The sequence below is a fragment of the Sus scrofa genome, chromosome 15 (genome assembly GCF_000003025.6).
Source record: "Sus scrofa isolate TJ Tabasco breed Duroc chromosome 15, Sscrofa11.1, whole genome shotgun sequence".
NCBI lineage: Eukaryota > Metazoa > Chordata > Mammalia > Artiodactyla > Suidae > Sus > Sus scrofa.
The window spans coordinates 16,228,157-16,255,660 of NC_010457.5; the positions used below are offsets into that span (position 1 = coordinate 16,228,157).

A 27,504-nucleotide genomic window follows, 5' to 3' on the forward strand; every position below is an offset into this window, starting at 1 on the left:
GTGCTGGTTTTTTTTTGGGGGGTGGGTTTCAATGCCTCCCCCTTCCCCTGCAAAGAATCAACTTCGATCAGTTTTCTGATTAGAAGTGCCTACAGTCTTTTCCTTACACTCCTCCTATATTCTTAAACTGGTGAAATCAAACCAAAGTGAATCCAAATGGAGACACCAAAGGGGAAAATGACTAACAGATGTGCAGTATGTGAAGGTGGCCAGCTCCTGAGTGTGTGTGACCCTGAGGGTAGGTGAAAGGGGAGCTGTATCTACCTGTGTTCCAGGCTGGTGGGAACTATGGGCTACACGTGTGCACGTGAGTCTCTGGTTCTCTTTTAGCATCAGCTCATAAAGCTCATGAGAATTCCAAGCAGCACAGGCTGGCTTTGAATCCTGTCACCTTCATGCTAGCGTGACACTTGTCACTATCTGCCTGGGAAGACAATCAAACCCCATTTCATTATCTGCTGGGGTTGGGGAGCTGGCCGCCTTCACACTGTCCCTGTGGCTGGCTTCTGCTGAGGTCTTAGACTCGCTTTTTTCCCCCACTGCTGATGGTTAGTGGAGAACCCCACTCTCTCTGCTTCCTGAGGTAGCTGTGGGTGTGGTGACTTGCCTCTGCCCAGGCCACTCTGGCTCCGGTATGTTTCCACACAACTTATAGGCCACACGTTCCCCTACTGGGATCAGAAAAATAACTTCCTAGCTTCAGGTAGGGCTCAGATCCCTACTTTGTTATCAGCTCAGATGACAAATTAATTACTTAAAAAAATTTTTTTTATGGGCCCACCCATGGCATATGGAAATTCCTGGGCCAGGGACTGAATCTGAGCTGCAGCTGTGACCCATGCCAGAGCTGGGGCAATTGTGTATCCTTAACCCACCGCACCAGGCCGGGGATCAAACTAGCGCCTCCTAAGCAATCCGAGTTGCAGTGGTTGGGTTCTTAACCCACCGCGCCACAGCGGGAACTCAATAGTTACTTTTAACTACTTCTGGCAAACATCTTGTACTCCCGATTCACTTACATGCACCCAGTACATCCATGTTCTTTGTGGACCAAGGTCTTAAAGACCCATAAGCAACACATTCTCAGCTCTGCAATATATTAAGGTAGCAGAAGTGCCCAGAGAGGTAAGTGCCCTCCATCTTTCCCAAAGGGGCTCCAGGAGCTGCTAATATTGACAACATAACTCACTTTGGAGTTCCTGCTGTGGTGCAACGGGATTGGTGGATTCTCTGGAGTGCTGGCATGCAGGTTTGATCTCTGGCTCTGGGAATCCCATATGTGTTGGGCAGCCAAAAATAAAGTAACTCATTTGATTGGCAAAAGTACCACCTGCCCCTAAATATGGTCAGTGCTCTAGGAAAACCCACAGCCAGGGCTGTCAAACACCTGAGGATGCCCTTAGGAATGCTTTAATTCTGGGCCAGGAGTTCCTGTTGTGGCTTAGCAGTAACGAATTGGACCAGGATCCAGGAGGATGCAGTTTCAATTCCTGGCCTTGATCAATGGGTTAAAGATCTGGCATTGCTGTGAGCTGTGGTACAGGTCGCAGACGCAGCTCGGATCTGGTGTTGCTGAGGTGTAGGCGGGCAGCTACAGCTCTGATTCAACCCCTATCCTGGGAACCACCATATGCTGCAGGTGTGGCCCTAAGAAGACATAAAAAGGAAAAAGAAAAAAAAAATTATAATTAGTGAAGTGATGGATGTCGGCTTATTGGGGTGATCATTTTACAATATATACAAATATCAAATCCTTATGTTGTACCTCTGAAATAAGTGCATGTCAATTATATCTCTATTAAGAAATAATAACAATCACTTAGGTTTACTAGGAAGTCTACTGCAGGAGTTAAAGAGAATATTCAGAGAATTGAAATAAACCATAGTAGTCTCCATCCCCATGTATGATTAAATAATTCTTGCTGCAATGCTGGCCCTAATTATATATCCTTTCCATCTTTGACTGTCTTGAGTCAAAAATTAAAAAAAAAAAAAATTCAATAGTCCTGTGAATGATTTTCAGCCCTCACTCTTGCTTCTTTCTGTGTATGGCTTCTCAATCTAATTTAATCTGGGTTAAAGGCAGCTCCAGTGTCTGCTTCCAGGAGCACAATATTCATCATCTGCATGCACCAGCTTGCGGAGAAGCCTGAGATTCCCTGGGACGAAGTGGGGCTTTGCAAATGCTCTAGAGGGAGCAGACATTTACATCAGAGCCTGGTAACACATACTGCTCTTGAGTTGCAAAGTAAACCCCTAGTCTGGGTGGAAAGAAAACCAGGCTCCAGGCAAGTTGCAGATGGCAGACCCTCTCCCTCACCCCTTTGGGTTTCCCAGAGATTCGACCTTTTTTTTTTGGGGGGGGGGGCTATCTTTTCAGGGCCATATCTGTGACATATGAAGTTCCCAGGCTAGGGGTCAAATCAGAGCCATAGATGCCAGCCTACACCACAGCCACAGCAACACTGCATCCTTAACCAAGTGAGGTCAGGGATTGAACCTGCATCCTCATGGATACTAATCCAGTTCCTTACCACTGAGCCACAGTGGGAACTCCCAGAGGTTTGACTTTGTTCGACTAACTAACAAATGGGGAAAGCTTTCTATAAAGCATCTGAGCTAAACTGGACAATTGGGTGCTCAATATATCAGCTAAAAACACAAATTCCTTACCTAATTAAACAGAATGTTCTATTTTTAGCTGTCAATATGTTCATACTCAAAATTGTTTACAATGATTGGTATTGTCTTCAATACTGACTCTTATTTAGAAAGATGATTTTAATTTACAAAAGACAAAGTGGGTCTACACTTGTAAACATTTATTCCTTGAACAGAAAAAGGCTTGCTTGCATCAGCACACATTGTACAGCCTTGCAAATTACACAGAAATTGAAAAAAAGTTTCCTTGTTCATAAGTGCAATGAATCTTCGATGTCCAGTGATCAGCTGCAAACAATGAAAACACATTTTAAACCACTTAAGAAGTTTCCAGCACTGATCAAATGCATTTCCTCGGGTGACAAAAAATCCACAAGGAGGGGAATGCAAAAGTGGCATTTAGTTATTGAAGGGACACTTAAAAAAAAAAGTGGAAGTATCTGCCTGCCTAGAGTAATTCTATTCCCCTTTGAATCTAAGTGGTTTGATTAAGAGGCGTTAAGAACATAATTTACCTTACACTTAATGTTCATACGACCTAAATGAATAAGGGAAGGACCTTATGAAGGAGTTCTCTATTTTCTAGAATTTGTTTCTGTGTTTGGAGATACAGGGGAAGAGTAATAAGCTTCTATTTGTGGGCTCTCCTTAGTCACCCTCCAGCCCCACAAAAAGACAGCACATGGTTTCGTCTTGGTTATTCCACTCCTAGATTCTTTCCTCCCCAAATTCTATGGTGGGTCAAACCGTGCTGGCTGGAAAAAAAAAAAAAAAATACAGGTTGCAACTGGTTGTAATCATTTTGAAGAATAATTTGCTGTACAATAGAGCTTTGGATCTGATACAAGAATTCAGAAATATAAAACAAAATAACTATAAAATTTAGGAGGCATTTGAACAGCATTTCCTCAGAAAAAGCTGCTAACTCTGTATCATTTTGATGTGGATTTCTATAATCATTTGGGGTGAAATGTGTATTCCCTCCCCCCTGATGGATCACTGGCCTGTCTTCATAAGTTGTAACACCACAACCACACATCCTAGGAGTCTCTATCATATTAATAGAAGCCCCAGGTACGAAGCCAATTAAAGATGGACAAGAACAGGGGAATCACAAAGGTCAAAGGTCCATGGAGGCTGTTACTGAGAACTTGCCCTTTCCAAAATGTGAAAGTCATAGTGCTTCTTGCTCGTTCTCAGCTTAAACTTGTTAACCGAGTTAATTTGTTTCTTCAATGCATTCTGCGCAGCTGAAATGGAGGGGAATGTGGCTAAGACGGTGTATGTGGAGGCCAAGTCACTAGGTTTAGAGCGTTCAGGGTTAACAGTGTTGTCCCCGCTGCCACAGCAGAGGGGGTGACGACGAAGCTGGGGCTGAGACTGGGGGTCCCGGAGCCACCGGATCTTGGCGCCAATTTTAAAGAGTTCCCCAAAAAGCTTCTCAGCTTCCATTCGAGTTATTCCATCTGGCAGTTCAGTAATTTCCAAGACCTTCCCAACAACTAGGATGGAAAAGGTACAGAATTAATAATCTGTTACCAAAGAGGTGGGCAAACAGTACTGTGGACCAAAACATGACAAAGGAAATGAGTAACATTTTTGGAAACCATGCAAATCCAGTTATACTTGTTATGGCCATCTTCTAAATATTTCTCACTCCTTAGGCAAGGGATGCAGAGCAGCCTATGCCACTGGCTTCACTGAGAGCCTCACATACGAAAAGCAGCCTGTGCAGTGGCTTCTCCAAATTAGGTATGTGATTCTGGACACAGTTCTTGAACTTCATGTTCCTGGTTGTAAAACTGCATATTACTTTTTTTTTTTGGTCTTTCGTCTTTTTAGGGCTGCACTTGCAGCATACGGAGGTTCCCAGGCTAGGGGTCGAATCAGAGCTGTTACTGCCAGCGTGTGCCAGAGCCACAGCAACACCAGATCCTTAACCCACTGAGCAAGGCCAGGGATCAAACCCGAAACCTCATAGTTCCTAGTCGGATTCATTTCTGCTGCGCCACAACAGGAACTCCCTCTCACATCTTTTTATTTTTATTTATTTATTTTTTGTCTTTTTGCCATTTCTTGGGCTGCTCCCTCGGCATATGGAGGTTCCCAGGCTAGGGGTCGAATTGGAGCCATAGCTGCTGGCCTATGCCAGAGCCACAGCAACATGGGATCTGAGCCTTGTCTGCAACCTACACCACAGCTCACGGCAGTGCCAGATCCTCAACCCACTGAGCAAGGCCAGGGATCGAACCTGCAACCTCATGGTTCCTAGTCAGATTTGTTAACCAGTGAGCCACAAGGGGAACTCCTCGCATCTTTTTAGAATGAACCCCTTGGTCCATTCACTTCTTCTAAACCCACCTGTACCTCACTACACTCTCAAACCTGAAATGAGAGAACTAAAAGAATGTATTTAAGAACCCTGCATTAGAGATAGCATAATTCTCCTCTAGAAGAAGAAAACCCATCTCTGTGGTGTGGTGGTTTTATAGACTGCCCGACTGGCCAACAGATGGTAGAACCACATCTAGTTGCCTCTTAGGGACACACCTGCTTCTCCTGCACCAAGGTCGGTGGATGCAGCTTTTTTAGCTTGTTTCCTTCCTCGGTTTCCGTGCCTGTTGCCAGACTGACCCTGAAAATCCAGAAACAGATGGAAAGTAAGATTAACTATGTTGAAAAATGTGTTTGCAATGTTTGAACACTTAACCCCTAACCATACATAGTATGGACTTTGTACTTCAATAGAAGAAGTTCAGTCCCAGGCCTTCAGAATTCTGCCGCTACCCAGCCCATCACTTGCTGACATGAACAAGGGTGCCCACCACCCCCACCCACCCACATCTGGACAGAGATTTGCTAAGCAGCCTGCCACCTTCTCCCTGGCTCTGTTCTCAGCAGGGCCAGTGGCAACACCCATATATCCACCAACCCAGGCACACAGCTTTTCCTTTGTGCTGCACCAGGATGCCCCACATTCTCAGCAACAAAGCCTAGGCAGTCAGGTGGCCCCGCTCACACCTGTTGGGCTGGAATGTGTCCATGCAGAACAGCAGGAGGGTTGTACTGCAGGGGCTGGCCAAGCAACGGGTATCTGGCATCTCCTGAAAGTCAATAAAAATTTTTTTAACATTTCCCTCTACTCAGGTATAAAGTACTTGACAGTTTTTTCAACTGTCTCAGGATGAGTAGGGAAAACATATTTGGTAGAATAAAAAACTGTCAATGTTGACATATTTTTGAAAAGAAGCATTTCTAAGTAGTTTTTTTTTTAGGTCCGCACCCACAGCATATGGAAGTTCCCCGGCTAGGGGTCCAATCAGAGCTGTAGCTGCTGGCCATAGCCACAGCCCCGACAACTTGAGATCTGAGCCACATCTGTGACCTACATCACAGCTCACAGCAATGCAGATCCTTAACCCAGTGAGTGGGGCCAGGGATCAAACCCGTGTCCTTTTGGATACGAGTTGGGTTCATTACCACTGAGCCACAACAGGAACTCCCTTCATATACTCTTTATTTTTAATTAATTAATTTTTTCCCCCACTGTACAGCATGGGGACCAAGTTACACATACATGTATACATACTTTTCCTCCCATTGTTGTGTTGTGATATAAGTATCTAGACATAGTTCTCAATGCTACCATATACTCTTTAAAGGTCTGGGGTAAACGTCTGAAAGACTAAGGACTAATAACAGTGGTTATGAAGGAGGGTAAGTGGGTGTGGGGTAGACAGGCATGGAGAGAAACTTCTCTCTAAACCATAACATTCTATGTGAAATTCATCAAAATAACTATAATACTCATTCTGCCCACCTGAGACGATAACATCCACATTTCCTCTGATGATTAAAAATTAAGAGAACTTTTATGTCAGGGGATGGAAATAAACCCTGGGGAAACATGAAGCTATCTTCTCAATTCATTAATAATTAAAAATACATGCACGGATACATTTATATACACAAAAGTTTTTATAGTCTTAACCAATGGGTATATTTACATTCTAGATCTTGGGTGTGCTCTGAAGCTCTCTTTAGAGTTTGGATTTATAACTTAAGCTTGCTTAGAATGAACAGCACAGTTCCAAGTGTTACTCTGCACTAGAAGACCCTTCCCAAATGAGCAAGTTCAGGGTGGTTAGGATGGAGATCCTCTGTTTTCTTTCACGTGAGTGTCATCAAATGGAAAGAGCTTAATAAATGCTGATGCCAAAATAATGAATAACGTCTTCATCTGTTACGCTCTCATTTTAACAGTATGTCCCCAAATGTAGCACATTCAGTGTCTGGAGGAGGTTACGAGTAGGTACCAAGAGAACATCTTCATGAATTCTTAACAGGGATCAAACCTGCATCTCCATGGAGACTACAGTGGGTTCTTAACCCGCTGAGCCACAATGGGAACTCCTCCACATTGTTTTATAAACATCTGCTTGAATTTCTGTTCCTCTAACTAGACTGAGGGTTGGTGAGGATGAGGCCTTTGCCTTATTCATCTTTAAACTTCTGGGGCACAGTAAGTCCTCAATAAATGTTTGTTAATTTTTTTCTTTTTCTTTTTAGGGCTGCACTTGTGGCACATGAAAATCCCCAGGCTAGGGGTGTAATCGGAGCTACAGCTGCTGGCCTACACCACAGTCATAGCAATGCCAGATCTAAGCTGCTACACCACTGCTCAAGGCAACGCCGGATACCCGAATGACTGAGCGAAGCCAGGAATCGAACCCACATCCTCACGGATATTAGTTGGATTCGTTTCTGCTGCACCACAATGGGAACTCGAGTTAAGAAAAATTTTTTTTTTAAATTTTTGAATCAACTCGAGACATTACTCAATTACTCTTGAGACATTACTCAAAGAATTACACAATTAGAAATACAAAACAAATATTACATTGCCTATTAGTGTTATAGAGAAATGCAGTCTTAAGCCAAAGCCATTTTCATTTTTATGTAATTATTGTAAGTAATTACTAAATTAGTATTTATTATTTTTTGGTCCTTTTGTCTTTTTAGGGCCGCACACGAGGCATATGGAGGTTCCAAGGCTAGGGGTTCAATTGGAGCTGTAGCTGCCGGGCTACACCAGAGCCACAGCAAGGTGGGATCTGAGCTGTGCCTGTGACCTAAACCACAGCTCACGGCAACGCCTGATCCTTAACCCACTGTGTGAGGCCAGGGATCCAACCTGGTCCTCATGGATGCTAGCTGGGTTCATTAACTACTGAGCCATGATGGGAACTCCTAAATTAGTAATTATTAATTTTTTGATCAAACACTGAGTTAGGAAAGTATATGGTAATGAATAAAATGCCTGAGTGACGTAAAAATGCAGTTCTGTAGAAAACTGAAAGGGAGTATTACTAGGTAAATCACAAAGTGACTGGGAATGGATGTCATTCTCTGAGACTGTGACTAGTCCACAGCCTCAGAGACTAGCTTTGCACACTTACCTTGCCCAGGAACAAAGGGTCTAGAAAACTGGGGTATGATGGAAAGTGGTGGTCCAGAGGGACGGACAGTTTTTAGGGAGGACAGCTGAGCTGGTGCTGGTGACTGAGCTGGTGAAATAATGGGACTACTGAGTTGAGGACTGTGCTGCAATTATATCAAGAAAACAGATCAGCATTTTTAGTCAGGCTTTTTGCAAATTTTCTTTTGGACGAATTTATATTCTTTACGATTAAAATATGTACTTGTTATAACAATGCAATAGGTACTTGTTATTAAAAAAATTAAAAGTTAGAAATGTATAATTTCCGCCCCCCAAGGATAAACACTGGTAACATTATTTCTATGCATATGCATCGCAAAAATGGAAAGACTATACAACCTAGTTTTTTGACTCTTGCTTTTTTATACCTTTACAACAATACTGTAGATACTTTTTCATCAGAGAATATTTGCATTTATCTCATTCTTTTTTCACATTAACTTTTTTTTTTGTCTTTTTGCTCCTGCGGCATATGGAGGTTCCCAGGCTAGGGATCTAATCAGAGGTGTAGCCACCGGCCTATGCCAGAGCCACAGCAACTCAGGATCCGAGCCACGTCTGTGACCTACACCACAGCTCACAGCAATGCTGGATCCTTAACCCACTGAGCAAGGCCAGGGATTGAACCACAACCTCATGGTTTCTAGTCAGATTTGTTAACCACTGAGCCATGACGGGAACTCCCACATTAACTCTTTAACTTTCATCCTTATAATAGTCGCAAAGACAGCACAAAAATTTCACATTTCCGAAACGTTAATGTTATCATATTTGCTTTCTCCCTTTCCGTATATATTATTACGTTCTGAACTCTTTGAGAATAAGTGGCTCACAATACCCCGCTAATCCAAAATAGTGCTTATTTCCTAAGAAACAAGGACATTTTCTTCTATAAATAAGCACAGAAGAATGATCAGAACCAGGTAACATAATATCATATAATCTATTTACTTTATTTTTAAATTTTTTATTATTTTTAATTTTTTTTGTCTTTTCTAGGGCTGCACTCGGCATATGGAAGTTCCCAGGCCAGGGGTCTAATCGGAGCTGTAGCCGCCGGCTTACGCCACAGCCACAGCAACTCAGGATCCAAGCCGCATCTTCAACCTACACCACAGCTCACTGCAATGCTGGATCCTTAACCCACTGAGCAAGGCCAGGGATTGAACCTGGAACCTCATAGTTCCTAGTCAGGTTCGTTAACTACTGCGCCACGATGGGAACTCCTACTAATCTATATAATTTATTCCAAATTTTCCACCTGTCCCATTAAGGTACTTATTGTAGAAGAAAAGAAAATTTCTCCTTCTAGTACAGAATCCAGTATATAATCAATTGCTGCATTTAGTTGTGACATCTCTTTAATATTCCTAAACCTGGAACACAATCTGTCTTCTCTCATAATTTTGACATTTTTGTTTTTGGTCCCATCTGTGATATGTGGAAGTTCCTGGATTAGGAACTGAACCTGAGCCAGAGACGTGACAATGCCAGTTCCTTAATCTGCTAAGCCACCAGGGAAATTTCAGTTTTATTCTCAGTCCTAGAACTTCATTTTTTTTTTTTTTTATTTTCTATTTCTTCAACAGTATTTCCATTCTGTTCATACATTGTTTTAACTTTCTCCACATCTTTTTTTAGTTCTTTGAGCATCTTTAAGGCATTTGTTCTTAAAGACTTTGTCTAGAAGATCTGCGATCAGGTTTTTCTCAGAGATAGTTTCTATTGATTTAATTTTTTCCTTTGAATGGGTCACAATTTCCTGTTTCCTTGTATGCCTTGTGATTTTTTTTTTTTTTTTTTTTTTTTTTTTGGGCTACACCCTTGGTATATGGAAGTTCCCAGACTAGGTGTTGAATTGGAGTTACAGCTGCAGGCCTACACCACAGCAATGCCAGATCCAAGCCACGTCTATGACCTACACCACAGTTCACAGCAACGCCTGAGCGAAGCCAGGGATCAAACCGGCATCCTCATGGATACTAGTTGGAATAATTTCTGCTGTGCCACAATGGGAACTCCCCTTGCGATTTTTTTTTGTTGTTGTTGAAAACTGGATATTTGAACCTAATATGTTAACTGTGAAAGTGAGATTCTCCCCTTCCTACGGTTTGCTGTTTTGTTGTTGCTGTTGTTTATTCATGGTTGCAGGCTCTCTGTGCCAAGGACCAGCCTAAGATATAACTTTAAGGACTTCTCAAGGGTTCCCTGTGCATGCAGGGCCACTTTCTAATTTTTTCCATACATCCAACTACTTCTGAATGTTCTAGTCCCAAAAGGGGTTAAAAGAGAAAAATGAAGGGAAGAAAAATAAAGTGTCAGCCCTTTTAAAATCCCCTGAAAGCTGAAGGTTTCTTTTTTTTCTTTTCTTTTTCTTTTTTTTTGTCTTTTGAGGGCCATGCCCACGGCATATGGAGGTTCCCAGGCTAGGGGTTGAATAGGAGCTGTAGCCGATGGCCTACGCCAGAGCCACAGCAACTTGGGATCTGAGCCACATCTGGAACCTACACCACAGCTCACGGCAACGCTGGATCCTTAACCCACTGAGCAAGGCCAGGGATTGAACCGCAACCTCATGGTTCCTAGTCGGATTTGTTAACCACTGAGCCATGACGGGAACTCCAAGCTGGAGGTTTCTTAACAACGTAGGAAACTGCAACAACAATGGCTACTGTCCCTTTGTCTACACCCCTGTGATCAGAAGCAGAATTCCATGAACAGAACATAATTCTATTGGACGACAGGGTCCTTTTTGCCCACCCTGGCTCCCATAAGCTGTCCCAGGAACATGGGCACAGCTGCCTGTCAACATGGGCTGGGGTAGAAGATGGGTGGTTGCTTCTGTGTTCCAAGCTGAGCTGAAATTAACCACAGCTTATCACCACATTTTCCCCTGGCAGATGCAAGCCTTCAACAGATTCTGGAATTCCAAAATAGTTCCACTGGACAGATTCTACCAGAGCAATTATTTCCAGGGAGACAGATTCCTGGTACTTCCTATTCTGCCATCTCCCAGGAATCCTCTCTCCTCTAATGATGATTCTTGCCTGGTGGTTTCCAGGTGGTGATTTTTAATTCCATCATTTCCTCTACATTTTTTTGTTCACATTCTACTGTAAAGAGCTTTATTTCTCCCCCACTCATTTTTTTTCTATCAGAATAGACTCATGGATTCTTATTTTATCCTGTGGGTGATTATTCATTTCCTTATTATTTTATGCCCAACCCCCTCAAGCTTGATCCTGTGTTCTTTGATATATTTCCATCATCTGAGTACTTAATTACATTCTGGCACAGCAACATGTTCCAGAATCATCCTGTATGTTCCCTGAATGAATCCTGGCAACAGTCATTTCACCAAGGAGCTCTGGTTGTTTTTACTGAAGAATATTTAGAAACTGCCATTTGGGTAGCAGGTGTACACTATTTTTTCTAGTACATACACCTAAGAGTATTTTTCCTAAACGGCATAGTAATTTATTTAATAAGTTACCAACTAATGAATATCATGACTATTTTCTTTTTCAATGTTATAACAGAGAAGAAAAAAAATCCTTGTACACATATTCTTGTATGTCTTTCCCATAATTAAAAAAAATGTTTATTTCTACCTTCATGAACAAAGATTTTAAAATGTTTTTTTTCTTTTTATGGTCACACCTGCTGGCCTATGCCAACAGCCATAGCAATGCCAGATCTGACCATATCTGCAACCCACGTGGCGGCTTGTCTTGCCAATTTAGTCTTTCTAAATTTTCCCAGTTATACAGATAAAAAATATCTTTATGGAGTTCCCATTGTGGCTCAGTTGAAATGAATCTGACTAGTATCCATGAGGACTCAGGTGTGATCCCTGGCCTTGCTCAGTGGGTTAAGGATCCAGTGTTGCCATGAGCTGCAGTGTAGGCTGCAGATGTGGCTTGGATCTGGCGTTGCTGTGGTTTAGGCCGGCAACTCTAACTCCGATTCAGCCCCTAGCCTGGGAACCTCCACATGCTGTGGGTGCAGCCCTAAAAAGACAAAAAATAAAAATTTATTATTTTCATTTGTTTAATGGCTACCAGCCATTTATAGTTTATAAGCCAGATTATAAGTGACCCTTTCCCCCTTTTTATGCCACATCCAAGGCATGTAGAAGTTCCTGGGCCAGGGATCAAATCCACACCATAGCAGCAACCCAAGCAGTTACAGTGACAATGCTGAATCCTTAACCCACTGTGTCTCAAGAGAACTCCAGGGAGTTCCCATTGTGGCTCAGTGGTAATGAACCCGACTAGTATCCATGAGAACATGGGTTCGATCCCTGGCCTTGCTCATTAGGTTAAGGAACTAGTACTGCTGTGGCTGTGGTGTAGGCTGGTAGCTGCAGCCCCAATTTGACCCCTAGCCTGGGAACTGGGAACTTTCATATGCTGTGGGTATGGCCCTAAAAAAAAAAAAAAAAAAGACAAAAAAATAAAAGAGAACTCTAGTCCTTTTAATTCTGATATGACTTTTCATGTGTATTTATTAAAAATTTCTTTAGCTTAAAATTAAAGAAAAAGTTTCAATGCTATAAACTTTCAAGTATATATATATACAAAAGCATAGATGGATGAGTATAACAAATCTTTAGGTACTCATCATCCTGCTTTGATTGTGATCTCCCCTGCTTTTTTCCCTGTAAACAATGCCACAGCAACACTAGATCCGAGCCACATCTGCAACCTACATGGCAGCTTGCAGCAGGTTAATCTTCTGTGACTTAAATGTTCAAGGTTTTAAAAATTGTAATAAATGAAGAAGCACATTACCTGAACAATATTGTCTACACTGCTAAATTCCACACACTTCTGTCCTCTCTGGTGATCACAGTAATATTTGTTTTGTTTCCACTGTGGGGGTGAATGGGCACGAGACTGTGGATTGTTTGGTAAACTGAGCTGCATCATCACCATTCCACCAGTTGGTGGAGGCGGCATAGCTGAAAATCAGAGTCAGGACACTGCAATTAGCATCTTTAAACACCAAGATAATGGAGAGAATTTTATACCTGTGAACAAAATTTTACTGTTATTTATGCAAGCAAGATGTAAGTCCTCATGCTTCATACTACAAGTGTTGTGTGTTGAAAAGGCATTGAAACTGATTGTATACCTACATATCTAACTTATCCTACACATAATAGGTCAGGAAAGTCCAATAATCTACAACAGGACCTAGTATAGGCCAGCACAATTGTGATATGATCTATAAAAGGGCTTAATTTAACTTTTTTCTTTTTTGGCTGCACCTGAGGTTTATGGAAGTTTCCAGGCCTGGGACTGAATCTGAGCAGCAGCTGTGACCTTCGCCACAGCTATAGCAGTGCCAGATCCTTAAACCACTACGCTGGGCCAGGGAATGAACCAGCGTGGCCACAGAGACAAGCCAGATCATTAACCCACTGTGCCACAGTGGGAACTTAAAAAATAATTTTTTTTTTTTTTTTTTTTTTTTTTGCTTTTTAGGGATGTACCTGTGGCATATGGAATTTCCCAGGCTGGAAGTCAAATCGGAGCTACAGCTGCCGGCCTATGCCACAGGCACAGCTATGTGGGATCCAAGCCGCACCTGCAACCTATACCACTGCTCATGGCAACGCTGGATCCTTAACCCACTGAGTGAGGCCAGGGATCGAATCTGTAACTTGATGGTTCCTAGTCAGATTCATTTCTGCTGTGCCATGATGGGAACTCTGGTTTTTTTTTTTTTTTGCTCAAAAATAAATTAATTTTAAAACAAGCATTATTCTAAATACATAAAGGAAAACTCTGGGAAAAAATAATATCCTACAGAAATTTTGACATACAGTAGAAAATTCATCTTTTGAATGAATCAATTTTATGCAGTGGAAAAAGTCTGGGATGTGGGAATCAGAAAGCATGATTTCAGTGTCCTGAAATGTCCTATGAATATGGGTAAGTTATTTACCCTTTTTTATTGTACTTTCTCATCTGAAAAAGGCTGGAAGAGCTCTTTGGCTGACTTTAAAGAGCTGTATTGATCACATGCATGTAAAAGCACTAACTAAATTGTACAAGCACATTATAGTATCTATGTTTCTATCTGATTTACTCTTGCTGTGGTACAAGTACTACAGCACTACTCATATTAGGAATGTGACTGCCATTCACCACTTCTGTGTAAAGTAAGGTGCTCTGTGGCCCACCTCCAAGGCCACTGTTTGCATTGCAGAAACTGTAATGGTAGTTTTCTGTTCCCTACAAATAGCACCGATTGGACCTGGCTATGCAAATCACAGAAGAGCTGACCACTCAGGATCATGTCAAAGTTCTCCTGGGCCACAGCAGCCCATGCTGGACAAAGCCACTATTGGTCATGTACTTCACAGTCATTTAGTATTCCTTTGTTCCTTCAAGATTACATATGTTAACAAATCATTACAATAAAATATGGTGTTATGATAAAGGATTGTTTAAGACACTATGGAAGCATAGATAAGGAAGCACAAACTCTGTTTTAAAGACTGAGGAAGCTTTGCAGAAGAGGTGATTTTTGAGTCAAACTTTAAGTATGAGCAGGATTTTGGCCAACAGGATGGTGGATAGACATTCCAGGAGGAGGGAAAAACATGTACAAAAGTAACTTTGGCATGAAAAAGCAAAGTATATTCTAGAAATAGAGGTCTGTGTGACTTGAGCACGTAAAGTACAAATAGGAGGCTTAACTGCTAGCGAGTGTGGATGAAAAGTTTATGCAGGAGTTCCCATTGTGGCTCAGTGGAAACGAATCCGACTAGGAACTCATTCTGAGGTTGTGGGTTCCATCCCTGGCCTTGCTCAGTGTGCTAAGGATCTGGTGTTGCTGTGAGCTGTGCTGTAGGTCGCAGATGTGGCTCAGATCTGGTGTTGCTATGGCTGTGGCCGGCAGCTGTAGCTCTGATTATACCCCTAGCCTGGAAATCTCCATATGCCGAGTAGCCCTAAAAAGCAAAAAAAAAAAAAAAAGTCTATGCAAATTTTTAATTCAGAGGAATGACAGATCCTCTTCAGGAATCTATTTCAGGCAATAATTCTTAAACTGTGTGTGTATGTGTTGTGTGTGTTGGAGAGGAGGAGAGTTGGGCACGGGGGAAAACACGAAATAAGCAAAACATGTAAGACATTACTGCAAATAAGACTGAAAAGAACTGACCAAAAATAGCAGGAATGGGGAAGGAAAAAAAGGTACCAGGGAGTTCTCATTGTGGCTCAGTGGAAATGAATCTGACTAGTATCCATGAGCATGCAGGTTTAACACTCATTCAGTGAGTTAAGGATCTGGTGTTGCGGTGAGCTGTGGCTGTAGGTTAAAGATGCAGCTCGGATGTCGCGTCGCTGTTGCTGTGCTGTAGGCCGGGAGTTATAGCTCCAACTGGACCCCTAGCTTGGGAACTTCCACATGCTGTGGGTGGAGAAAAAAGGAAAACCCAGATTTGAGGAAATGGTGCCAACCTGAGTGTGAAAGGAGAGACTAGAAGAGAGTTAGTTATGATTTTGAAATCTGTATTGGTCCCTAGATAGATGGTGAGGAAAAGGATGCAGAAAGAGGGAGAAATATTAAATCTAAAGTGCCCCTCACACATTCGTGGGGAGGAATGTCCAACAGACAGTCAGCTACATGGTCTTGTGGGGGCAGAAATAAGATTTGGGAGAGACTGGCAGAAAGCTGTGGTTGAAGCCTAGGAAGTGGCTGAATTTCTGAGGAAGAACCTGAAGAGTATTGAGAGAAAGGATCCCCAGAGAACATCACTACTTATGAGGTAGGCAGGTAGGCAGGCAGGCAGCAGAGTTTGAGGAGGAGAAACAGAGAGTAGGAGACAGTGGTCGTGGACCTATTAGCTCTGATTTCACATGGAACCCTGAAAATCCTGGGTGTATCTCAGCACATAACAAGCTGAAGCCCCTTTTCAGGAAATGCCCAAGGATCTTAATTATGTCTCAAATGGAGAAAACATTGTCTTTTTTTTTTTTTTCCAATTATATATTCATACCTGCACACTGGTGGCCTTGAAGCTGCTGGGAATTGCATGGTGAAGTAGTTCGAGGAAATTGTACTTGTTCTGATCCTGGATGTTGCAAGTAACCTACTGATGAGCTATGGGGGAAAAAACCAAACAAACACAAAAAGACAGCACAATGAAATGGAGATGACTGTAAAGAATCTTTGAATGAACAGTCCTAAAATTGTATTTAGATACAATTATTTTTCATGTTGGTTAGTTTAGTAAAAGTCAAATCTAATTCTTTTCTAAACTGTGAGTTATAAATAACTACCTTTTGGATAAATATCACTTTATGATTTTGACAATAACAGTGATTTTTTTTTTTTAAAGGCTTGCACCTGTGGCATATGGAAGTTTCCAGGTTAGGGGTCAAATTGGAGCTGCAGCTACCGGCCTACACCAGAGCCACAGGGATTGAACCCGCATCCTCACGGATACTAGTAAGGTTCTTAACCCACTGAGCCACAACAGGAACTCCCACGGTAACACTGATTTTTAAAAATAACTCCTGATTTCATTGTTCTTATTTTTTACAACTTATTCTAAATAGTGTTTTTATATTGTTCAAATAATTATTTTAAAAAGAAAGATAACTCGCTAATTTTACAAAATAAAAAGGTAATTTATTTGGACCTCACTAAGCTATAATTTAGAAAAGTGAAAATGCAGTTAGACAATGATGAGACTCAGAAAAAAAGAATTATTCCTTAAAAAATGTACTATTTAAGGATATAATGTGCTGTCTAGGGAATAAAAGAAACAATAGAATGTGATTCTGACAAAGTCTAATATAAATACTGACAAAAATAAAAGGCTGCTATTGTAAAATCATTAAGCTATTGCTATATTTTTCAACAATTAGTCTTTGAGACTCAAACTAATACAAAATTTGTCATAATTTGTCTTTAAAACTTTCCCTGTTTGGTAATTACTTTCAGGAAAAGTAGTGAAAAAATCACAGAGCAATACTAGGAATTTGGAGAATTCTCAATTAAAAATCTTCACCTTAATGTTACCAGCCTTTTTTCAACTCAAACTTTCTTTACACGGTATTTCATTTCTTATTCTAGCTTTAACGACCTTTTGCATTTACACATCACATAAATGCATCAAAAATATTACATTAGATTCAACTAATGAATTACAGGGCGACACGTTAAACACCACCATGATGACACAATCAGTCAAATCCAGACTATGGGACCTTCTACAGGACAAACATGTTAAGACATAATAAGCAGTATTTGTGGGGTGCTGGTAATACAATTACCAACTGATATAATAAATACAGAAGCTAAAGTGATGGGTACATGGAGGTTCAGTACACTTCTGCTTATATTTATGTGTATTTTAAAAGTCTTCAATAAAAAGTTAAAAAATGATCCTCTAATTCAGGCCAACAATTCTCCAATTAATAAGAATTAGTGTTCCATCGTGGTTCAGCAGGTTAAGGATCCGGGTTGTCACTGCTGTAGCTTTGGTTACAGCTGTGGCTTGGGTTTGATCCCTGGCCAGGTAATTCTGCACGTCTAAAGTGCAGACGAAAGAAAAAAAGTTTTACTGTTTTTTTGTGGGCACTAACTCCGTGTAGTTCAATAAAGGGGAACAAAAAAGAGATTTAATTAAAAAAGTGATTTTTGGACCAAATGATAAAATGAAAAAACCTACTTTCTGAAATTTATGTTAATTATGACCAGAATGCATTGCATGAATATTAACTACCTGTGGAAATAATATGGTTTAAGGCATAGCTTGTAAATGTGCTGCTACTGGGCCAAACAGAAAGTTATACCATAGGATGGAAGGAATTTTATGTTCCTTTCTAACTGGGATAAATGCTCCCTTGGGCCAGACAGTGCCCCATACCCTGATCTTGTTCACTGAGTACATCCTAGTGGCTTACTCAAGGCCTGAGACACATAGGTGACAGGAAGCCACCCCCCGAATAGGGACAAGAATATGAGATGAGCACTACTTCCCATACTGCCAAACTACAAACTGCTATTTTGGCTTGCCACTCTAGTGGGTGTCATTATTATATTTAGTATTTATCAGTTGTCTAGCACGAGGTTCTCTCTTAGGTAAATCAATGATAAGGCTGAGTTCTACTCTACTAATCTTCTTCAAAAGACATAAAGATACTTCAAGGGACATATAGCAGGTAATGAGCAGCCCTCTTAAAATCTCTTAAATGCTCTATTTTCAATTATTTAATTTGCCTTCTACAACTAGAATGCATTAGAAAAAAGAAAAGTATGAGTAAGCTTTTAAATACAACTTGTACTTTAAAAATACAAATACTTATGTACCAAAAAGGGAGAATCATGTTGTAGTAAGTTCAAACACACTTCTTTGCTTTCGAAGACCAAGAAAGAAGTGAACCTTTTTTTTATACTAATTTTTTATGGCCACAACCATGGCACATGGAAGTTCCCAGGCCAGGGATTGAATATGAGCTGCAGCTGCAGCAATGCTGGATCCTTTAATCCACTGCACTGGGCTGAGGATCAAGCCACTGGAGTCAAATTCTAAAGCCATTGCGCCACAGCAGGAATGCTAGAAGGGAACTTTTAAAGTAAAACACCAGGACTGCAGTTACCTGCTGGCCTAGTGGTTAAGGACTCTGCGCTGTCCTTATTGTGGCTCATTGTCACTGCTGTGGTTTGGGTTTGATTCCTAGCCTGGGAACTTTTGCATGCCACAGGCATGGCCAACAAAACCAAAAAAAGAAAAAAATGACGACAACAACAAACAAAAAGGATCAAATATTTATTTGTCTTATTTTTTTTTTGTCATTCTTTTTGGTCTTTTTAGGGCCGCACCTGCAGCATATGGAGGTCTAGGCTAGGAGTCTAATCGGAGCTACAGCTTCCAGCCTACACCACAGCCCACAGCAACACCGGATCCGTAACCCACTGAGCAGGGCCAGGGATCCAACCCGCAACCTCATTGTTCCTAGTCAGATTCGTTTCTGCTGCGCCACAACGGGAACTCCAGATCAAATACTTAAATATCAGAGCTAGACATTTAGAAAAAATTCTTAGACGATATAGACATAAATCTTTGTGATTATAGATTTGGTAATGAATTCTTTGATATGATACCAAAGGCATGAGCAATAAAAGAAAAAGAGATAAACTGAACTTCATCAAAAGTGAAAAAAACTTCTGGGAGTTCCTGGTATGGCTCAGAGGAAATGAACCTGACTAGTATCCATGAGAATGCGGGTTCAAACCCTGGCCTTGCTTAGTGGGTTAAGGATCTGACGCTGCCATGAACTGTGGTGTAGGTCAAAGATGTGGCTTGGATCTGCTGGTGCTGTGGCTGTGGCCAGCAGCTGTAGCTCTGATTCAACCCTTAGCCTGGGAACTTCCATATGCTGTAGGTTGGGCCCTAAAAAGCAAAAAAACAAAAAACAAACAAACAAAAAACAAACGTGAAAAACTTGTACTTGAAAGGACTGCATCAAGAAAGTGAAAAGACAACCTACAAAAAGGGAGAAAATACTTATAAGTCATACATCTGTTAAGGGACTTGTATCAGAATATATGAAGAACTCTTACGATTTAAAAAGACAGAGTTCCCCTAGTGGCTCAGTGGAAATGGATCTGTTTAGCATCCATGAGGATGCAAGTTCGATCCCTGGCCTTGCTCAGTGGGTCAAGGACACGGTGTTGCCGTGAGCTGTGGTGTAGGTTGCAGACATGGCTTGGATCCTATGTTGCTGTGGCTGTGGCATAGGCCAGCAGCTCTGATTTGACCCCTAGCCTGGGAACCTCCATATGGCACCAGTGTGGCCCCAATAAACAAACAAACAAACAAAAAAAAACAAGAAAGTAAAAATAAAGACACATAACCCAATTAAAATGGGCAAAGAAACTGAATATTCATTTCTCTAAGGAAAATATGTAAGTGGCTTAAAAAGCACATGGAAAGATAGTATTATTAGTTATCTGGAAAATCAAAATTGCAATGAGATATCACTTTATTCCCACCAGAACAGTTGTAATAAAAAAGATAATTAACAAGTGTTGGCAAGGATGTGGAGATATTGGATCACTCGTGCAGTGCTTATGGGAATATAAAATAGTGCAGCTACTTTGGCAAACTGTGGCAAATCCTCAAATGATTAAACTCAGAGTTACCATATGACCCAGTGATTCCACTCCCAGGTATATACCTAAGAGAAATACAAAACATTTGTCTACACAAAAATTTCAAACTAACGTTTATACCACAACTATTCATACTAGTCAAAGGTGAAAACAACCCAAATATCCATCAATCAACAAACGGATAAATACAATGTGATAAGTCCCTACAATGGAATATTATTCATCTATAAAAAGGAATAAATTACTGATAATATGCTACAACATGGATGACCTTAAAAATATTATGCTGAGTGAAAGCAGCCAGGCTCCAAAGACTACACAGGGGTTCTTCTCTGGCTCAGCAGGTTAAGGATCTGGCACTAGTCTTGTTACTGCAGTGGCCCGGGTCACTGCTGTGATGTGGGTTCAATCCTTGGCCTGAGAAATTCCCTATGCCACAGGCATAGTCAAAATAATAATAAAAAAGACTACATGTAATTCCATTCATGTGAAATATCCCTGTCAGGGAAATTTATAGAGACAGTAGATTAGTGACTAGGAGACGGTGGTTGTGGAGGGTGACAGTTAAAGAGTACACGATTTCTCCCCCCCCTTCATCAGTATATTTACACTAAAATTTTTACAATTATGGTGAAATACACACAGCATACATACAATTTGCCATCTTAATCATTCTGAGTATCCAGTTCGGTGTCATTCACATTCACACTGTTTTATAGTCTTTACCATCACCCATCTCCAGAACGCTTCATCTTGCAAAACTGAAAGTGTACCCATTAAACAGCAACTCCCCATCCCTTCTTTCCTGAGCCTCTGGCAACCACCATTCTGTTTCTATGAATTTCGACTACTCTAGGTAACTCATAGAAGTAAAACCATATGATACCGGTCCTTTTGTGACTGGCTTATTTCACTTACATACTCTCTTCAAGGTTCATCCATGTTGTAACATGTGACAGAATTTCCTTATATTTAAAGACTGAATAATATTCCATTGTATATGTCCACCACATTTTAATTTATTCACTTATCTGTTAATGGACACTTGGTTTGATTTTCCACCTCAGGGATTCTGTTGTTTGTTTTTGAGATAAAAATATTCTAAAGTTGACTGTGGTAACAGATGTTGAATGTACTGAAAACTATTAAATTGTACACTTAGTGGGTGAATTGCATAGTGTATGATGCTGTTTATAAACAAGGAAATGGTAGAATGGATAAAAATGGTATGTATATAAAAGGTACATACTAAGAAGTCATATTACATAGTCTCCCACAAAAAGGTTGATGATTTACGAAAAATAAGAGCATTCAAAACTCTACAGAAAGATGTTATGTCCATCATACCTCTCCTCTCTTCATTGTTTTACAAATACTATAATCGTTATTTCAGATTATTATTATTATTTTGCCACACCTGTAGCACGGGGGGGGGGGGGGACGGTTTTCCTGGACCAGGAATTAATAAACCTGTGCCACAGCGGAGCTTCCAAAATTATTATTTTTTGATGGAGAGAAGAGTAACTGGTGTATTTGTCTTAGGAAATAATTAGTTCATTTGAAAAGCAAGCTCCACATGTGCTACAGCTTTTAATGCCTATCAAACGTGTTGTTTTTGAAAATTTATGAGTAGTTGGCAAAGTGTGCCAGGAAGTCATTTGGCTTTCTCCCTTTTTAAAGTCATCTTTTAAAATCAATGATAGTCAAGCAAGCTTCCTGAACTTAATATTACTTAGTAGACATGTGCTGTGTTCCCTGAAGATGCTATAAAAGTAATCGATGTAATTCATTTGGGGACTGTAGCCATCTGAGTATCACACATTTAATTTCTTAGTAATGAATTAAAGAGAATGAAGGAGTTAACAAAGAATAAAAAACACTGGGAGACTTGTTGGTTCCAATGACTGATTCACGATGACAACTGAGGAAATTTTGCTAGAATTAATTAATTAATTAATTAACTTGCCTTTTAGGGCTGCAGGTATGGCATATGGAAGTTCCCAGGCTAGGGGATGAATTGAAGCTGAAGCTGCTGGCCTATGCCACAGCCACAGCCACACAGGATCTGAGCCACGTCTGTGACCTACACCACAGCTCCCAGCAATGCCAGCCAGATCCCTGACCCATCGAGTAAGGCCAGAGATCGAACTTGCATCCTCACAGATACTAGTCAGATTCATTTCTGCTTCGCCACAATGGGAACTCCTTCACTAGAATTTAAACCAAATTTAATCAACATTTTCAGATAAAGATGTTGTGCCGCTGTCTTCTGGCTTGTGGTATTTCTAACAAGAAGTCTACTAATTCTTACTTTTGTTCTTTCATATGCAATGTGTAATTTTTCTCTGGCTACTTTTAACAATTTTCTCTTTATTAGTTTTTGGGAAATTTCTTTCATATTTCTTTCTTCCTTTTTTTTTTTTTTTTTTTTCTTTTTAGGGCCACACCTGTGGCTTATGTAAGTTTCCAGGCTAGGTGTTGATTTGAAGTTGCAGCTGCAGGCCTATACTACAGCTCACAGCAATGCTGGATTCTTAACCCACTGAGCGAGGCCAAGGATCAAATGCATATTCTTATGGATACTAGTTGGGTTCTTTTTCTTAATTAAAAATTTTTTTTTTTGCTTTTTAGCCACACCTGCAGCATATGTAAATTCCCAGTCTAGGAGTTCCCGTCGTGGCACAGTGGAAATGAATCCAACTAGAAACCATGAGGTTGTGGGTTTGATCCCCGGCTCAGTGGGTTAAGGATCCAGCTTTACCTTGAGCTGTGGTGTAGGCTTGGATCTGATGTTGCTGTGGCTGTGGCTGACAGCTGTAGCTCCAACTGGACCCCTAGCCTGGGAAACTTCATATGCCAAGGATGCTGCCTAAAAAGCACAAGCACGCACACGCGCGCACAAACACACACACACACACACACAAAGAACTCCCTAATTAGGTTCTTAATCTGCTGAACCACAACAGGAACTTATTCAGCTTCTTCTTCTTTTTTTTTTCATATTTCTTTTGCTTGAAGTTTGCTGAACTTTTTGGATTTGCAAGTTTATAATTTTTACCAAATTTGAAAAATTTCAGCCATTACTTATTCAAAAATTTTATGTTCCTCTCTTTCTTCTCTTTTGAAGATGCCAACTGCATGTGTACAGGCCCCCTCAAAAGCATTAAGGATCTATTCATTCCTTCTAGTCCTTTATTCTTTTTTGGCCGTGACTGAAGCATGTTCTCGAGCCATGGAATGAACCTGTGCCACAGCAGTGACCAGAGTCACAGCAGTGACAATACTGGATCCTTAACCCACTGAGCGGGACCAGGGGTTGAACCCACATCCTCATGGATACAAGTTGGGTTCGTTACCAATGAGCCATAACAGGAACTCCTATATTTTTAAATTTTCTACAATGACTACATATCACATATATAATCATAAATACTCAAACAAGTTAGAGAAAACACTTTTAAAAGACAAAATGCAGATGTAGGAGAAATACATTTCTCAATAGAAACACACTGAGACTGAAAAACAAATTTTTTTGGCAGAAGCTATTACATCTCCCCCTGTTCTTTAACGGTATCCACTTAAAAATTATTATGATATATTACTATTATCACTATTATCACTATATTACTATTATCACTATTATCACTCATTTTTGCTGAGTTCATAAGAAATTAAACAGCCATAAGCATCATCTTCCCTTCCCATTTAACATTATTTTTGTCAACAAAACAATTTAGCAATTAATTTTGATGATAAATACACACTTATAAAAAATACTAAAAAGCTGTTATATCCAATCAAGAGAAAATAAATGTTCTTTCTGAAAAGGCAATGCTTTAGCACTGGAAGTAGCTTTCTTATTACATTTTACTTCTCGAGGCTAAGTGTTAACAACTTCTCTTTTAATAACAACAGAAGTACAACTTCACTAAAAGATGTGGTTCAGACTGAGATTTTGTTATTGACAATTATTTCAAATGATAGCTGAGGCAAACAAAAAAACCAAAAATGAAAAACTAGAAGTTTAGGAGAAATAAAGGGAAACAAGACAGTTCAAGAAGTAGGACAAAGGGTATACTAGAGGAATATGAGGATACAAAAATGAGGAAAAACGGACTATGTGGATGAAAAAGGGAAAAAAAGACTTAAAAGCAGGCTTTCTTTTAAAGACTCTGTGAAGCATTTTTTGCAGTTTTGAAAAATAAAGGTTACGGTCTTTTCAAGTTTCCCTCTATGTATGCTAGCCCTTTGAGACTGCACATCAAAGACAAAGGTACATTTTCCTTTTGAGTTTCAAGATAAAAATGGGAAAATGAATGGTAAAACAGGAGGAAAAAAAACTTTGAAAAGAGAGCATTTTGAAGACATTATCCAACTAGCTTGCCATTTTTGAAGACTGTAGGAATGAAATTAATTTTTTCCCCATTATCACAGATTGAGAGAAATACCATGATTAGTCAGAAAACTGGTTTCTCTGACCAGTACATGGCTTGCTGAAGTGACAAGACACATGACCTGTATCACGCTATGTTCAATCTTCACGGTATACATAATAAGATAATCCAATCCAAATACAAAGGTGTCTCAGCGATAAATGAAAAGTTGAGCTGAAAGATTAATTCAAATTCTGCTGTTCTGCATTATAAGCCTCCACAAGAAAATGGATTGCTAAGCAACTCAAGCTAAGGAAGACATTTTTCAGAACAAAGGCTCACTTAGTGTTCTTATAGAAATCTTTTTCTTTTTTTTTTTTTTTTAAATGGCTGCACCCACACGGCATATGGAGGTTCCCCAGCAAGGGACTGAATCTGAGCTGCAACTGCGGCAATGCCGGATCCTTAACCCACTGTGCCAGGCTGGAAATGGGACCTGCACCTCTGCAGAGACTCGAGCTTCTGCAGTCAGATTCCTAATCCACTTCGCCACAGCAGGAACTCTTAGAACTCTTACAATCCGGTAATGCTATAGTAAAAACAAGAGTGCCTTGGATTGGGATCCTATTAATTTAGAGTTTAAGATGCTTTTTCCCATGGAACAAATTGAGATTTATTATACTTTTTGGTATGGAAGAATTTACCTAGTTTTACCTTAGGACACTGGGTATTGGATAAAAATTCAGTAATAATGACAGACATTATGACTTTTTGGCAAATGTGTAAAATATTACTGGGTTACGGCGACTTGCGCATAGCTGAAATCTAACGGGTTAAAAAAAGGAGTTCCTGTTGTGGCTCAGCAGAAACAAATCTGACTAGTTTTCATGAGGACACAGGTTCGATCCCTGGCCTTGGTCACTCGTGTTGCTGTGAATTGTGGTATAGGCTGCAGACACGGCTGGGATCTGGGGTTACTGTGGCTGTGGCGTAGGCCAGCAGCTGTAGCTCCAATTTGACCCCTAGCCTGGGAACCTTCATATGCTTCAGGTGGAGCCCTAAAAAGACAACCCCCCGCAAACAAAACAAAAAAACCTATAGGGGTGCTTAGCATAGGTCAGTGAGTCTCAACTTTTGTTGGCAGAAGAATTACCTGGAAGGCTTTAAAAAAGTAATGATGTTCCAACTTAAGCTCAGGCCCAGACCAATAAAATAAGAATATAGAGGGCTAGAGGTTCTTACTGAAACCATAAAAAAGCTCCACAGGTGATTCTAACATGCTGCAAAGATTAGGACTTACTGATAGACATGTTAATAAAGTAGGGTGCCAGAAATCAGGAAAGAAGAGTTCAGGTCCTTGGGTTAAATTATTTGGTTAACCTCTTTTTGTATTTCATAGTCTATACATACACTAAAAATAAGGACATGTCTTTTCCAAATGAGATTGGGTGTGTTCAGGGTGGTATGGCTGTAGATGGACATGTCTTTTTCAAAAGGACACTGTGAGGACAGACAAGGTTCTAGGAATGTAAAAACTTTGGGCAAGAAAAATTTTTTGGAAGAAAGCTTTTATTTGCATTTCTAAGCTTTCTTGTGATAAAAACACCATTTTAGTATAAATGAAACTGAAGGTGAACAAAATGCTGACCAAATAGAAAGGGCGCAAAATATAATGCTAGGGTATATACCGTTTTTTTATTGGGGCACGCCGACAGCATGCAGAACTTCTCAGACCAGGGATTGAACCCATGCCACAGCAGTGACAATGGCGAATCCCTAATTGCTGGGCCACCGGGGATCTACCAAGTCAAATACCATTTGATCAGCAAGATGCTTAGTATCTATAAATATTTTGTTCTTTTATATTCTCAGGTTATCCCTCTTATATTCATTTTGCATGTCTTTCTAATTGCTTCCTACGTCTAGCTTTGACTTCCCATAAAAACTATAGCACTCCAAGGACAAAGACTATTTCCTACTTTTCTTCCATATCTAAATATATTTAAATAGGTAAATTCTTTCTGGATATTAGAGAGAAAAACAAACTTTCTGGTATTCTGAAAAATAAAGGCTATAGACAACACAATTTACACTCTTTTCTTGAACTTCATGCTTTCCTAATAAGACCAAGCAGGCTTTAGCAGTGGAAATGATTAAAGCTCAGTAACAATATGAACTCATATTGTTAATACATTCTGTAAGCCTTTATAGTGAGGAATTACTATTTTGCAATGAGAAAAGTACAAAAAGACTAAGTAACTTACCTAAAAAAATCACACAGACTTGAAGTCAGGTTTGATTTTGAATCCCATGTTCTTTCTAACCATATCATGACACTTGATAACAAATGCCAGGTGGCACAAGATTCAGTTATCTAAAAATGTAGCTAATTTCGGAATTGCTATTATGGTGGAGTGGGTTAGGAATATGGCTGTGGTGCCTAGGGTTGCTAAGGAGATTCAGATTTGAGAAGTGGGATAAAGGATTTGGTGTTGCAGCTGTGGCATAAGCTCAGATTCAATCACTGGCCCAGGAATTTCTATATGGCAAGGGTGTGGCTATAAAAAAATAAATTTAAATAACAGCTAATTTAGGGAGTTCCTGTTGTGGCACAGCAGAAACAAATCCAACTAGGAACCATGATGTTGCGGTTTGATCCCTGGCCTCGCTCAGTGGGTTAAGGATCCGGTATTGCTGTGAGCTGTGGTGTAGGTCGCAGACTTGGCTTGGATCCCGTGTTGCTGTGGCTGTGGTGTAGGCCGGCAGCTGTAGCTCTGACTGGACCCCTAGCCTGGGAACCTCCATATACTGTGGGTGTGGACCTAAAAA

The 27,504-nt window shown here is 40.4% G+C and overlaps 1 protein-coding gene across 43 annotated transcripts in view; it reads right to left on the reverse strand.

Annotated features, from left to right (window-relative positions):
* Positions 2,805 to 27,504, reverse strand: part of R3HDM1 (R3H domain containing 1) — a 183,398-nt gene continuing 158,698 nt past the window's right edge. For 35 of the 43 annotated variants that reach the window (XM_021075222.1, XM_021075209.1, XM_021075247.1 and 32 more), the window contains 6 exons: positions 16,176 to 16,279; positions 12,955 to 13,124; positions 8,121 to 8,265; positions 5,683 to 5,765; positions 5,212 to 5,296; positions 2,808 to 4,163 (listed from right to left, as the gene is read on the reverse strand). In XM_021075222.1, the coding sequence (XP_020930881.1) occupies positions 3,802 to 4,163; positions 5,212 to 5,296; positions 5,683 to 5,765; positions 8,121 to 8,265; positions 12,955 to 13,124; positions 16,176 to 16,279 (949 nt within the window). In that variant the 3' untranslated portion in view covers positions 2,808 to 3,801. Of the gene's footprint in view, positions 4,164 to 5,211; positions 5,297 to 5,682; positions 5,766 to 8,120; positions 8,266 to 12,954; positions 13,125 to 16,175; positions 16,280 to 27,504 lie in introns of all 43 variants that reach the window. The other 8 variants (XM_021075238.1, XM_021075208.1, XM_021075236.1 and 5 more) reach the window with 3 other exon arrangements.